General features: G+C 45.1%; 1 protein-coding gene across 6 annotated transcripts in view; it reads right to left on the bottom strand.

Annotated features, from left to right (window-relative positions):
* PSPH (phosphoserine phosphatase) overlaps nucleotides 1-15,271 on the bottom strand; it is a 334,849-nt gene that overhangs the window by 73,149 nt on the left and 246,429 nt on the right. For 3 of the 6 annotated variants that reach the window (XM_085649828.1, XM_085649829.1, XM_085649830.1), the window contains one exon: nucleotides 1,051-1,209. In XM_085649828.1, the coding sequence (XP_085505954.1) occupies nucleotides 1,051-1,209 (159 nt within the window). Of the gene's footprint in view, nucleotides 1-1,050; nucleotides 1,210-1,568; nucleotides 1,687-1,744; nucleotides 1,883-14,192; nucleotides 14,370-15,271 lie in introns of those variants that run through there. The other 3 variants (XM_085649831.1, XM_085649832.1, XM_085649833.1) reach the window with 3 other exon arrangements.

Below are 15,271 nucleotides of genomic sequence, written 5' to 3'. Positions count from 1 at the left end.
AGCAGAAGACATTAGAATGAAATTGGTTAGGACAGATGAGAAACTCCAAGAAGAATTATATATATGGAAAGAGTTAGCAAGAAATCTGAAATTTACCCTAGTGACTGAATAGTTGGTAGAAAATCCCACTATAACAAAGTATGACTCATATTCCTTTATATGCTTTATGAAAATGTCCAGTAAAAAATATACTTATTTCTCGCTTATGATGTAAATGCACTTGTACACTTACAAAATATGCTAAAATGACACAAAATCTACAATCTATTCAAACTGTTGTTATAAGGGGAAAAACCAATACAGGTTTATTAAAAAACAGAAACAGCCAGTCTTCAGGCAGGGACAGAGAACCAGTATGATATGATTCTACCTAGCAACTGGTTGCATTCCCCTACAGGCATACACAGCTGCAGTCAGTGCTTGATTCGATCGGACGGTTGCAGATGGCGCCCAGCAGTCCTCATCTCTATGCCCCAGGACTAAGTTTTCATCCTCAGACTCTGACCCAGAACAAGAGAGACAAAGACAGAAAGGAAGGAAGATAAGAAAGCAGTAGCAGAGAGAGTACTCAGGGATGAAAAAGAACCTCCAAGGGTGACATAAAGGTACAAGGAGCATATGGTGGTCGTAGACAGAGGCAGAAGGTGGACTCAAGACTAGGCAGCCTTGGTATTCGGCAACCCAGACTTATGGGAAGAAACTATGGACACCGGCTTCTGAGAAAACTTTCGGCCCCAGCACTTATTCCTGAATACGTTAAGTTCTGGCTGCAGAGAGAAATTAGATGTGGACATGGAATCCACCACATGCCACGTTTCTTGTGGCATGCACAGTACTTTCAACATAGTAACACATATACTATCTGAAAAGGAATTATCAAGAAAGTAAATATTGTTCATTTTAAGATATGTGATGGGCAACATGAAGCATTGCATAAATTCTTCTTTGCAAGATGCACAGGTTGCCATTACATAGTTGTACATGTTATCTACTGAACACATTAAGATGTTCAGAAAAGGAGCAAATAGGGGTAGGTAGGTGTATACATACATTTCTGCCACGGCATCCCCAACGCCGCAGAACTTGGCCAGCTCGTCGATGCCCTCTTCTTTGATGACGGTGCTATCCACATCGAAGCAGACCGCATCCGCGTTGCGAAATAGTTCCTTGAGCTCCGTTATGGTGGTCATTTTGATGGATTTGTTTCTGCTGCAAGAGAAGAAAACCATAGTGGTGAAATGACGGATACATCAATGAAATCAAACTGCTGTCATTCGCACTCAACTGTACTTACAGCGCCAAACCAAACCTGATGGCCGCCCTGCCACGAGGGGCATAACGCAAGCCCTGCGGCGCAGAGGGACCAGCAATGCTTTGGGGGACCTTTTAACACTTCAAGAGAGCCCCCCATTTAGCCCAAGACCACTGAACATCTGTAAGATATGGGAGAGTGAGAGGCCCCAATCACATTCTGCAAGTGGGCCATACCATTGTGTGTTACCCCAGAGCAGTTAGACTCTTGGTTCTACTGCCAGTTCTCTGGTGATCTCCTGGAAAGGTCATGTTACCTGAGGTGGACTCAACTGTTGAACAACTCAGAAACCGGATCAGCCGATTGTTTATGAACGGAGATGAGTTCTGTTCGAGAACTGTGAGAAGAGACTGACTTCCTCCCTCCCTTCCTCCCAGGCAGGAGCCCCAGTACCTACAGTTCTCATATACGTGAATACGTAATGATATGTACCTCAGGATATGTACATCTCGGTGGCATTGAAAGGTATGCAAAACCAGTTCAGGCCTCCAGGCTTCACGTATGCTGACTCATCCTGCGCGAGGGCTAACAGAAACTCTGTCAAAAGCTCCTGTCAGCCGAGCCCGTCTGAAGACAAACACCGGTAAACAAAGGTCCGACGCTTCACCCCAGGGCATTCTGGGTTTTAAGTAGGCGGCTCGCGCTGCGACAGCAGCTACAAAGACGTGGGATTCGGCAGCGGATGGGGAATACCTGGTTTCAGTTGTTCACCTTGGTTTCTTCAACTACTGGCCCAAATATTTTCGAGCTTTTTGTGTGTGTTCCTGCTTTCGTATAAATATGCGCATGTATGTAGGTTTTGGTATTCACGTAGTGCTCCTATTTTCGAATCTGCGTTCAGAGGGCTTTTACCTTAAGGAAGGTCCCCTTTGCATTGGGCCGGCTCCACGCTGCCTCTGTCATTCAGTAAATGTGGGATTCAGAACTGAAGGGAGGCCAGAAATGGAGGCCATATTACAGACAGTGCCTCCAAACTGCCAGAATAGTGCAGGCGTGGCTTTAGTACGGAACACAATACTTCAGGAGAGGCCTCGAGAAACAGACACTTTAATTCACATGCGGCTTCGACAACGTGGCACATTACTCCCGGTGGGAACCCCAGAACTGGACTCTGCTCCTGATGGAGCCTCCAGAACCGGACATGATACGACAGACGAAGCCTCTAGAACTGGACACATTACTCTGCAAGCGTCCTCCACGACAGGACACACTCGCCCCCAGAGGTGGGCTCTAAAGCTGGACACATCACTACATACGAGGCTTCCAGAAGGTAGGTAGCCGCAGAGAGGCACACGATAGTCCCGATACCTCCAGAAAGAAACACATTACTACAGGTTCGATCATCAAAGTTGAACATATTACATAACAAATCCGTATTTGTAAAGCACGAACTACCGGGCTGAGCTGCTGCCGCCGGAGCCGGGATCGAACCGTGAACCCTGTGCTCCGAAGTCACCTACCTTGGCCGCTGCACCACATCTCTCCACATCAGATGAATCCTCCCAAATTGAACACAATCATCCTTACATGGCTCTCAGAACTAGACACTATACTGCACACGTGGCCTCCAGAAATGGCCAGAATCCTCCACACGTGTCCTCCTCACTCCATGTCATCACACTTTCCAGTCCTTCAATGTGGTAACTACATGCATTCTGGGTCTTGTAGTCCGCATTTTCTTCCACTGATGTGATTAGACTAACGTATCAACTACCAAGGGTTTGTGGGTTTAAAGCCCAAAACTGGAATCAATGGCCATTATGACATGGAGTAAGGAGGGCACCCTATCCAGAACTCTTCATGATACTCCAGAAGTATTTGTTTCTTTTAAGGTCTGCACACAGTGCACGTCAGCAACAAAAGGTTTCCTTTAAGTCCTCACCTTCCACCGTTCCCCGCTTCCCTGGGCACCTACACCCCAACACCACATCTTTGCATTTTTCTGCATTACACTTTGCCTCTCCCTTCCTGACCACACTCTTGTCACTTGTAGTTCATGCCTCACATTTTTTTTTACTCCATCCTATGTACAAACCTATGGCAGATCTTTGCTTCATCAGCAAATAGTCCTCTGTAATATGCCACATATAAATGCTGTGGGGAGCGCCAGGTCAGGATGAATCCACACCTACCTTCCACAGCACTCATCACCTCCTGGCGACAGCTTACACTCAGCGATGACCTAGCCTTGTTTACCAACTCGTCCCTCATCCAAAGGTTGCTCAACCTGTTAGTCGTCTGACACATAATCCTCTTGAAAACTAGTTGTGGGCCTCAGGAATCCACGTGTGTCATATAATTGGCAGCTCTGCATGAGCTAACAGCATTTATGAGCTGTCACCGCAGAGCCCTGGAAAACAAACATGAAGTCGACAAGACGTCAATTAAGTGTAGGCAACCGATACCTGTTTGTGGTGCCCTGGCAATGTCCATAAATGCAGATGAGGGACAGGAGATAAAGAGGAATCTTGAAGATTGAACTCCTCACCATTTTCCTAGTACTCAACTGAAAGTAGGAGGCTATTGAGGGACTAAGCGTGGGACATAGGGGTCAATCGTATGATGTCATCATAAGTCTAAATGTGTGACGTCACATATGCTAACCTGGACGTCAGACCAACCGTTGCACTACTCTGGCATTTTCCTGGCGGGCTTCAGGCTAGGGCAACGCTTTCAGAGCAGGATGGGCTGGCATGGCCAAGCTATGCCACAATGGCCCCAATCTAGTCATGGCACCCCCTGCAGCATGGGGCTGATTTCAACACTTTTGCCAGGAGTGATTTCTGATTGATGTCTGTTAACTTCTTTCACTTTGACAGAGCAGGCAAGAACCCAGCCCAGCAGAGATGTTTGCCATCCTATGCAAAGTAAAACATCTTCTCTTGAGACACCACCCCCTTTGGCAGCATGAGAGCACCTTTGCTGCTTGGAGGGGAAATCTGGTACCCACTTCTTATGGCTTGTTATGCAAGCACTGGGCTTTTCTTAAACTAGCGACAAGGCTAATTAATTTGTAGATTAATTACAAAGGAGTGGTCATTCCCACCTCACATTCGGAGAGGTTATATTTCAAGAGAGTTGTATCAAAACTTCCCCAGGCATATCCTATGGTATATTTTATAGAAGAACAAATAACTTGTGGTCACTAAACAAATGTCATTCTTATCAGAGCATAACCAGCAAGTGAACAATGGTAACTTCCTAATCCCTGGAGTGAAATGCGGTCTATTCCAAGGGTCTTCCTTACCTCCAGTATCCTTTAACATCCACTTGGCTACTCTAGCGACCATCATTAGCCACAAGGTAGATCACCACATGTACGCCAACAATACCCAGACCCATTCTCAGATGTCACAAATATGGCAAGCCACTCTACTGTGAAAGACTACTACTCTTCCACGTACAACAGTGAGTAAGCTGAAACTGGCTTCACCCCCAAAAGGAGCAAATAATGAGATCATAGTACTCGTCAAGGTTGTGTTCCAGGTGAGGGTCAAACACAAGATGGACAAGCTGTGACAAGGAAAGCCATCGACTAAGAAGCAAGCAAATGAGAGCACAATGTACGCCCCTGTAAGTTCTTAGTAAGCCTATAATAGGGTTTTGTAACCAGACAGCCTGCACTGTCTCTCAGACGCAACCTAGAAACGCTGAAGGATGAATGCGATTGCTAAGTGCTATGTGAAAACACGGTCATTTCCTTTCACAAATTACTTTCACTTTTCAAGCTAGATCTTCTGCAGTAGGGGTTGTCCAAGAGGACTTACCCATTCAACGTCTGCCCCTCTGCAGAAACTGGTGCTGGCTAAGCCTTACAATACCACCCACGAGTCACAGGGGCCACTGAGCTTCAGCCTGACAGGAATGGTGTCTGTAGCAAGATATGAATAAGTTATCTAGAGGTGAAAGTCTGTCCAATCGTCAGGCAAACTGCTGAGTGGCTGCATATTGTGTCCCAGATAAAGCTCCTCCGTTGAGTAACAGGCTGAACTCACTAACCTACACCCAACCCAACCGTGCACAATCAGCAGAAGTAGCAGGACAGCAACGGGGATTACAGTCCTGAGTCAGAGGAAGTTGGGAACCCGGCTGCCGCCTTTCCAAGGCGGGACTCCACTCTCCCATTTTCTGCATCTCCATATTCGGTTACAAGGGCGAACCCAACAGGAAAGCATCCATTGGCTCTGCCATCAGGTGGTGGAGATTAAAAATATGCCCCTTTGGCCATCCCATTTAGGGTGGCCACCCTATCACCAATTCCACCTCCATGGAAGAGGCACAGTTTTCCCCTCTGTGCTTTGCACACCCAGAGCAAATGCATGCTTCCCTCTCTATATTTGTTACACGGATTACAGAGCAGACTAGCTGCAGGAGATGGTTGAATGAATGCTTGAAGGACTGGTGGCTTTTAGCACGTGCAAGAACAGATAACTGATTTAAGAACTTACTTCTGATATCTGTGTGTGACCTAGAGTTCACGAGTTCCCTGCTCAAACTTTCACCCTTCAGATATTGATAAATTGGGTGATGGTTATGTCTGTTACTTATAGTGTTTGGAGACAGTAGAGAAACCAACATTAAGCACTATACAAAGAAGTTATTTTCCATCGACCATGCATGGTCATTTGGATGTTCTACCCGGAGGAATTTTGGCAAATTAAAGATTTTGAGCACATTAAGGCAGCAAAATTGGTCATGCCCATCTATATATTTTCGTTTTATAATTTTAGGGCTTTGTTAAGCACAGCGTACACCCAACCCAGGGTTTCTTGGCACTAGATCACCTCTAATGATTGGTGGGGATGTAGGTTGATAGGTTTAGCAAATGCACCATCGCATACATTTTAATGCATGGGAGCACTCCTGGGAACACTCGATCATAAATTAATTGTGAATTCTAAGACATTCCAAGAAAGTCAGACCTCTGAGGCAAATATCGAACTAAGAAAAATGGAGTGAATTTCCGACTTTTAGAGCTGGCCAGTTATTCTTAGTAAAGCACTGAGTCCTCCAAGGAACCGAAAGAAACAGGAATGCTATCTGAAAGGTGGACATTGCTTTCAAGGAAAAGCGAAGAGTTAAAGCTGGTGTCCTCTATCATGCTATGTTGAAGTAAGACAGAGTGACATAATGCAGTGAGAATTTGAGACATTCTGGTGATAGGGAAGGAGCCCTTGAGGCTAAATGTAAACTGCCACATGGCGAGACAAAGCATTTGCGTAATTATACGAAACAAGTTGGAGGCAAGCTGTAGCGCATGTCGGTTCACACAAAAGACTTCAAGAGTCCCAACTAAGCGAATTTTCCGTTTCCTGTGCTGTGGGATGGAAGATTTAGCCGCAGTTGAATACGGTGACTTGACTTCCTAGTCTAGAGACCACCATACATTTATCACTGATAGGACTGAACATGGAGCCCACCATCCTTGAGGGGTTCATGTGCCCCTCACTGATGAAACAGAATATGGCTGAAATGCTCTGGAGGAAACTTGTGTTCCCATGCAGAGGGGTCATGGACCGGGCTACCGTGAGTGTCAATCAAGACTGATTTGCATGTGGTTGGTTAGCTTGTGTAGTGGCATGGACGAGCTGAAAACAATGGAATTGTTTCTTGCGATTAACAATTATGGACTCCACACAATGAATGAATCACTCTTCAGTAGGTCTCCCTGGGTGTGAGGGATGTGCCCAGGGTCTGAACCCGAGCGCGGTGCCTACCAACTTAATATGCACATCACGGATAAGATCCGATAAAGCAGAGGCGCACCTGGGTTGTTTGTTTTCTTGTGCAATAGACATGTTGCCTAGCAATGTGTGCTGGACAGATCTTTGAGGGTGTGGTCGAGAAGGATTTACATAAGGAAGAACATCTTTGCATTGACATAGACAAGCTAAAAAAAGAGGAACTCAAAGCGGCAAAAACACAATTAAAGTGAAGCTATGGTTGAAGATTCCTAGTAAATTTTTGTGACATCACTGTTGTGCTCATTTTTCACCAAAGAAGCCATTTTTAAGCTGTTTGCAATTTACGTTACTGTTGTGGTCTCTCTTCAGTCCTAAGACTGCTTCAGTTCCACACACATCAACCATCATTGTAAAATCATAAACCCACCTCAAATTCTCAAAAACAACCATCTCACAACAATATACCCACCATCACACATGCACACAGATGCCTAACAACCACGCAATTATCATCGTACATCCAACCATCATATGCAAACACACACACCATCATCATACAACTACACATCTACCATCATATACCGCTGCGTAAACAATTACTAAACCAACACACACCATAATACGATTACAGGTCCACATGCCCACCTTTACATGAAAAAAATAACCTGCCATTCGTTGCCTCTGGCTCAAATTAAGCACTGACATGGACGGAACTTGATGGCTTCATAGCACCATACATGGCAGTGTTTTCCTGTGTAGACGTTGAAGGTTGCTAAATTCCAAAAGGTTGAGACAAGGTTATCCATAGCATGCAATTCAAGAGGCATAACATATCCATGCACAAGATCATGCAAGAGGAGTATAGTTTCAAAATAAACCTTATGTGCATTTGTGATTTATATTCATAGTAGCCATCAACGTGGACAGTTCTGTAAATGGTAGAATACCGTTGGAGGACTATAATTACCTCCTCGTACGTCTTCCTCGTCCAGTCCTTACTACATGAGTAGTCCTCTGCTCCCACAGATATTGATTACCTGAACCAGCCAAAAACCTACACCCAATATGGCCACCCTCTATCCCAGCATGCCATATAACAGGAAGCCCCATATGACAACATCCTGACATATACAAGCCAACATGAACCAAAATATAAAACGGGATCAGTGAGGGTGGGACTTCAGGCTTGAGACGAGGATCACTTGTACTCGGAGAAATGAAGTTTACCGGTGAGTAACCGGGTATGTCTATACGTGTAGGTGGCATTGTGAGTTTTTCAGTTCCCAATAAAGTGACTGAAAGGATTAAATTGTTTTGTGTCCAGAGGAATGGAGTTCCATATTCTGTCAGCGCTTGCAGAGAATGGTTGGTTTGTTGTGTTTCATTTCTTCACGAATGGCATTTCAATAAGATGGTCAGAGCACCTCAGCTTGTATTGGCCATACACTAACACACCATGCACACCCAAGTGAAATCTGTTCAGTAGTTTTTGTAAAATCACTGTGACAAATAACCATAGTTAAAAGCAGTGGCAGCTGGTAGGGAACGGAGGTGGCGAGGCGGGGATTGAAAATATAGGAAAAAAAGCACTTACCTCTTCCACCATCTCTCCTCGTCGTCTCTCCGCTTCTCTTCCTGACTCCAGACCCGAAAGAAGCAGGAAGCACACAGGCTCCCCAAAGCCAATCACAATGCAGCATTGTGATTGGTCTGAGCACCATAGTTTGGCGCTCAGACGGGGACTGGGTGCCTGTGCATGTTCTCCACCCAGCTGTGTTATACAGCCCGGTGGAGAATACGCAAAGAGCGCATGACTGGCTGGCCCAACCCGTCATGCACACTTAAGTGCATGAACCACTCTTCCCTGTGCCACCTGCCCCGCTCTGCGCTAACCCAGCCCCGCAGCACCGAAAAATAAAATGATAATAACATAGTTATTATCATTTTATTTTTCCCATTTCCACTACTGAGAGCAGTAGTCGACGCTCCTCCACCTTAGCGGAGGAGGCACCCCTGGTTAAAAGCCTACCACTGATAAAAACAATGCGCACGTCAGCCACGTCACCGAGATTTCATGTGATGCCAAAGACGACATCATCAATAATGTCATGTGAGATGTCATTAGTGATGTCATGTGTGAGATCACGAGCAGTACCCGGCAGGGTGGCGAGTTATGGTTTGTATAGTGCACCATAATAAATTATAGGGACTTTAAGTTTATACAATGAACCATAACCTCGATTTGACTGTTTTTTTTGTTTCCGTATAAAGATTTTAATATATGGAAAAAGCCAACCGTGTAAATACACAAGGGAACATTGAAATGTGAGGTTAGGTAACTCATGTCCGTAGTACATTAGTACAAACTCAAGCTCCAGCAGACCGCTGAGTGCAGGGAAATAACACCAAGATAAGGCTGTGCTGCTCCCTCAGAAAAGGAATCTTTGACCATGAGATTAGGGATATGGAAAGTCAGCACTGTTAATAGAAATGTTTGAATAGAGTACAATAAATAGCTAGTAGGATATCTCACCAGGTTAACGCAACTTCTTCTAAGACTGCGTGTAAAAGTCAGTTTGGGGTCTGACACGCTTTACTTCCTTTCAGGGCAGTAAATCAGACGTTCCAAGTTGGGTTAGGTAGTATCAGTGTCTGTTGTCAGATGGATGAGACTTTGGTGAGATAACACTACACGAAAGAACAGTTATTACAACTCAACTGGGCTTGGAAAATGCAATTGCTCCTTTGAGAGATATCAAGCCAACAAGTGGGAAATGCTGGACACATTCTCGAGCAGAGGGCAACGAATCAACTACTGAGTTTCCAAAACACATGGCAACCACTGGAACTAGGGATCAAAAATACAAATGGCGATTTTATATTTTCACAAACATATGGTATCAAGAAACCTAAACTGTCAAAAAAATGCTAGTTAGATGGATCCGAAGGCACAGTGCTTGCTACTGAGATCGGGTTGTTTTCTGCAGATCACAGTTTCAAACACCGATAGGGGCTGGCACAGCCTGCCATCCGTACAAAATTGATAACAACAAGAGTTCCATTGTAAAGCATAATATCAGCATACTTACTATTTGAGTGAAGTTTTTATTGCATTTAATCAGTGTCCTTGCCTACATCTCGGGTTTATGTCAACAGCATGTCCCGTATACTGCAGGCTTGTGGGTCAGAGCGCTCGAATTCTGTCTGAAAATGACCCCGAGAGCTTGCATTACTGCAGAGTCCATTTGTGCACCTCCGGCTACTCTCCAAGTGGGGAGAAACGTTTCAATCGCAGCCTACCTTTCCATTGGCAAAGTGTTCTTGTGAAGGGCCTTTTTAGGTCTCGCCTGACCCAGCGCATGCGCTGGTCTGGCGAGACTTATTGAGAGGGCTCCAAAAAGTGCTACCAGTCCAGCCTAGAGCTACAGTGCATGTGCGCGGGCGCGCGCGCCGCTTTTACCGCAGTTACTTTCACTTTCACGGCCGCTTGCAATAGCCAATAGGTCTCGCTTTTGGGACCTTATAAGTATTTAGTTATGCAACTGTTGCATGGCTAAACACTTATAAGGACCCAAAGGCGAGACCTATTGGCTATGTCAATGCTTGTTATAATTCTGTTTACCACGACTGTAATGCAATGTACAATGTTTACTGAGCCTAGACAGTGACACAATAAATGTGAGCAAATTGTGAAATGAAAACAAACACTCAATGTATCTTTTATTCAAAATTGAAGAATCGCACCCAAAGGCGAGACCTATTGGCTATGTCAATGCTTGTTATAATTCTGTTTACCACGACTGTAATGCAATGTACAATGTTTACTGAGCCTAGACAGTGACACAATAGATTTGAGCAAATTGTGAAATGAAAACAAACACTCAATGTATCTTTTATTCAAAATTGAAGAATCGCAAATACTTGGTTACTGTATATGACAATTGATTAAAACCGAGCAGAACTAGCACTATTTAATGAAAAGATGAAAACATAGTTTCACTACTGCTGAAGTGAATAAACCATGCATATTCCTCTAGTTCTATACATTCATAAGATTTAGGTAGCCCCAGCTTAAATCACAGTCAAATCATAAGAAAAAAAATATGTTAGAGGGCAACTTGAAAAGGATAAAATTCAGACACATGAGAAAACCTTAATGCAATCTAATCTCTTACTAAGAAGACACTCATCCTAGTTACTAACCCCTGCGGTCAGAAAGGACGAATACTGAGGAAGCGGAACTGATGCTGCTTAGGAGTGGTACCGTCCACCCCCACTAAAGCCTGAAGAGGGGTTCAGAAGTCCCTTCTTGTTGACAAGTTAGGACCAGTAATGCAGGGATGGCTGGGTCCCTTATTTATATTAGATGGGAGTAAGCCATGTGGAGAACAGTGTAAGCCAGGAGGAGAAAAGAAATGAAAAACTACCACTAGCTATATAGTCGACAAAAGTGCCCCTGGGGAATGAATAATATATGAATAAATATGTTAACTATTAAGGTCACCATTACGTACAATATGCGTCCCTGATACATGAAGACGGTAGAGCACAACAAACGAAGGGTCTGGTGGCAGCATGCATGCAACAGAGAGCAATATGGAGTGCGGAGGAAGAGAAGTACATGAGAGAAAACACATGCATTCTTATGGAGTGCTTAACCCAAAAGAAACAAGCGTTGGCATAGCCAATAGGTCTCGCCTTTGGGACCTTATAAGTGTTTAGCCATGCAACAGTTGATGTTGTTGCAAAAAGGATATTGTGCTGCAGAACTAAATACTTATAAGGTCCCAAAGGCGAGACCTATTGGCTATGCCAATGCTTGTTATTATATGATGCGGGAGTGTGCAGTGCTCCAACGTACTTGGGGTGATGTAATTGAGATAACGGCTGGCTCAGTAGATCAAATCCTACCGTCCACTGTGGAATCTTGTGTGCTGTGGATTCTTACTAGGGTAAAAGGGGACAGGTAGGTACATGCATACATTTCTAGACCTACCATTTATCCTGTTTTAGGGCCATGTTGCCATGCAATGGAAGGCACTTGTAGCTCCAGACATTAAGGGGTGGTTGGGGACACTCTTGGCATGAGCTCGCGCTGAATCAGACTTTTTTGCACGAATGCGTCTTTAGGACAGTTACAGGGGGAGGGACATGCTAGGACAAAAATATTTGGAAAATTGAAGCAAAAAGCGATGATTGTCCTCCCTAAATTATATGCCCAGGCGCCGAGTGCTTGGATACAAGGGCCACTGTGGGACTGGCAGAAATGGCTAGGCTGTGGGACCTTGCACCATTACCAAGGTGAGTGGGATGGCACTAGTGCCACAGGTACTGCCTGCTGCTGCTCTCATGGGGCAACCCATAGATGAGGCTTTGTTAGAGGGTGCCCGTTGTCAAGATTATGCCTATAAACTGCTGATTCGCTTGTAGATGCTTTGTGGGTGTTGTTGTGTATGGCCTGTTTATCAGTTAATTGCCTGCCATTTTCTTCACTTGCGTTCACCTTTTCAGGATTTGTACTATTTTTAAGATAGTACAGGACCAATATGCCGATTCTAGTATTTGGCCCGCAAATGTGATCGCGGGCTGTAAGGGTGCCCACGAGCGATGCACTGAATGACTCATGACGGAGGAAACCCAGATGGCGGCTGCGCGCGTGCACACACTCGTGCACTCAAGCTTGAGGCCAGCAAAAGCGTGTGGGTAGCACTTTTGAAACCCACTTACTTAATGTCTCGCAGAGCAGCACATGCTTGCGCTGGCTCAGCGAGACCTAAAAAGTAGTGCTAGAAAAGCAAGCAAATAAGAATCCGACAAAATAAAGTGACAGTGAAGCCAAACAATGAGCAGGCTCCAAGCCCCTGTATGTCCTTGGTAAACTCCCAGTAGGTCTCTCGCTGCAAGACAGCTTTGCTGTTTAGTAATCTCGACCTAAAAGGGACAAGGCAGCAGCAGCTGAAGGACTGTCAGCCAACGTCAGACATGTCTCAAAGACTTACAGCAATCACAGAAACATTCCGCCCTGTTTGAAGGAATGTTGATTTAAATTGCGGGGGTGTTATGCAACGTTATATGCTTGCTGGTAACTCCTCACGAGTCCGGACGCCGTGGGTTCACTCACGACAACAAATCGTGTTTCTTGTCAGACGTGTTGTCTAGTAGAAGGTCTCAGCTTGACTGCATTTTTTGGCTAACCTTATCCTGAGGTTCAGAGGAAATGATTGCACCATAACATGCTCGTTACCCATTATGCATTTGTATATCACATCTTATGAATGCGCTATTATTAAAGTCCACTTCAAAGTGTATCATCATAAAAACATGCAGAAACGTTTAAGAAAAAATGAAACATTCCATTCAAGTGTGGCTGACACACTGCAGCGTCATGGAAGGCTTGTGTGATATTTTTCTTTCAACATACGTATCTCGTACCACAGCTTCCCATTCTCAGCGGTGATTAATTCGCCGTAAATTATAAAACTTACACATCTATGCAATGTACTGTAAAGATCTTTCTAGCTGCATACATTTCAGACCAGTTTTCGGATATGATAGACAGGTCGTGTCGTGCCATTAAAGTAGGTGCAACATTATAATTATTACGATTAATAAGAATGTGTTGTGTTTTTTTTATTATGAATGTGTTTTGTTATTGTAAGTTGGAAGTATGAGATAAGGAGCTTCTGCTGTGTGTGAGGCTAATTCAGCTTTTTATTCTCCTTGGGTTGATTAACTGAGGTACTGGGACGAGTGACAATGTTATTATCTGTTATTTATAGTGCCGGGAGACTAAACGAATATAGAAGCGAGCGCTTTTTAAATTATTATTATTAATAAGCGTTGTAAGAATTAACAATGTGCATTATCACATTTGCCTGTTTTTAGTAGGTTGTTTTCCCACATTCTCCCTCACACATGGGATATCAGATTAGAAAAGAATGCCCAATGGGGTTCTTAAATGTGTGTGAGTAAGAGGGTTTCTGTCAGGGATCACAGGGTGAGCCTGGCCGCCGGCAGAAGCGCTGCGCACCTTCTGGAGGGATGCAGGACAGTCAGCTGGAGAGGCTGCTGATGCCTGCACTGGCAGAGATTGCATCAGCAATAGCATCACTGCAGAGCAGATGCACAGGCAGCAGCCAGCTGTGGTCTCTGCAGCAGTAAGGAGCAGGCATAAAGGAGAAAAGCTGCTTACTCACATGGGCCCCTGTCGTTTTCAGGCGCTGTTCTTCTCTGTCACTGAGCTGGGAGCTCGGGCCTCATCCCCTGCGCCGGCTGGAAGAGTCTTCACCGTCTCTGCCTTAAGTGCATGTTACAAATGGTCCTGTGCACACTGCTGAACCAGCTCTAATCCCCAACAGCCGGCTTCATTGCAGGGCTTTTAAAGGAGGACCATCCCACCTTAACACCGGCACCGACGTCACTGGTTCGTTCACGAGGAGCTGGGCGGGGCGTGTGAGCTGACGTCACAGGGCGGCCCTGTCACTTATGGAGTACAGTAGCCTATCAGCGTTGAGAGAGGGCGGGCTGTCGCCTTCTGCAGTTGTCTAGCTTCTAGGAAGAAGTGGGCTCACAGCCCCTTCACAGGCAGCGCTGCAAAGTGACAGAATGTCAATGCCTCCTGCATTTAATTCCACTGGGTGTTTTTTATGCTTTTAAAATAGTTAAACGGCCAGAGCTGCCGACTGGGAAACAAGGTTCAAGTCTCGGTGTCGGCTCAACGTGCTATGATTCTGGGCAAGTCCCTTAATGTTCCCGTGCCTAAAATACGAACGCGTCCTTGCGTAATGCAACTGGTGCTCATGTAAAGCGCCCAATACCTTCGGGTCGAGTCCACGCTATATAAAACTGTAAACAAAAAGTCTAAACGTATTGCCTCTGTCTGGATAACTAAAGTGCGCAAACAACCTGACCACTGAGGGGGGATAAAAAATACAGCTACGATCTGGATGTGAGAGGGACCTCGGGTGGATATGAGGGTTGGGCCAAAAGAGAGAGAGAGAGCAGAAAAGTATGAAAGTGGCTGTTTGCATTACTAGTGAAAGCTGAGCCTCCCTACAGCAGTGGGGGCCCTAAAAATGGATGCGAGGAAACAATGAACAAACCGTAGGTTGCAGGTTTGAGGGTGGAAAGGGGAAGAAGGGTAGAGGACAGGGGCAAGAGAGAAAAGAAGAGCAGAGCGGATCATGAGAAGGGTGAAGAGGGAAGTGGAGCAAAAGATGGCTGGAGGATAGGAATAAGGAGGGGTGGAGGAGGGAGGTAGTAGTAAAAAGGCTAA

This window comes from Triturus cristatus, chromosome 3_2 (genome assembly GCF_964204655.1).
Source record: "Triturus cristatus chromosome 3_2, aTriCri1.1, whole genome shotgun sequence".
In the NCBI taxonomy this organism is placed as follows: domain Eukaryota; kingdom Metazoa; phylum Chordata; class Amphibia; order Caudata; family Salamandridae; genus Triturus; species Triturus cristatus.
Note: the sequence above shows the minus strand (reverse complement) of the source record. Positions and strands in the feature narration are given on the sequence as shown.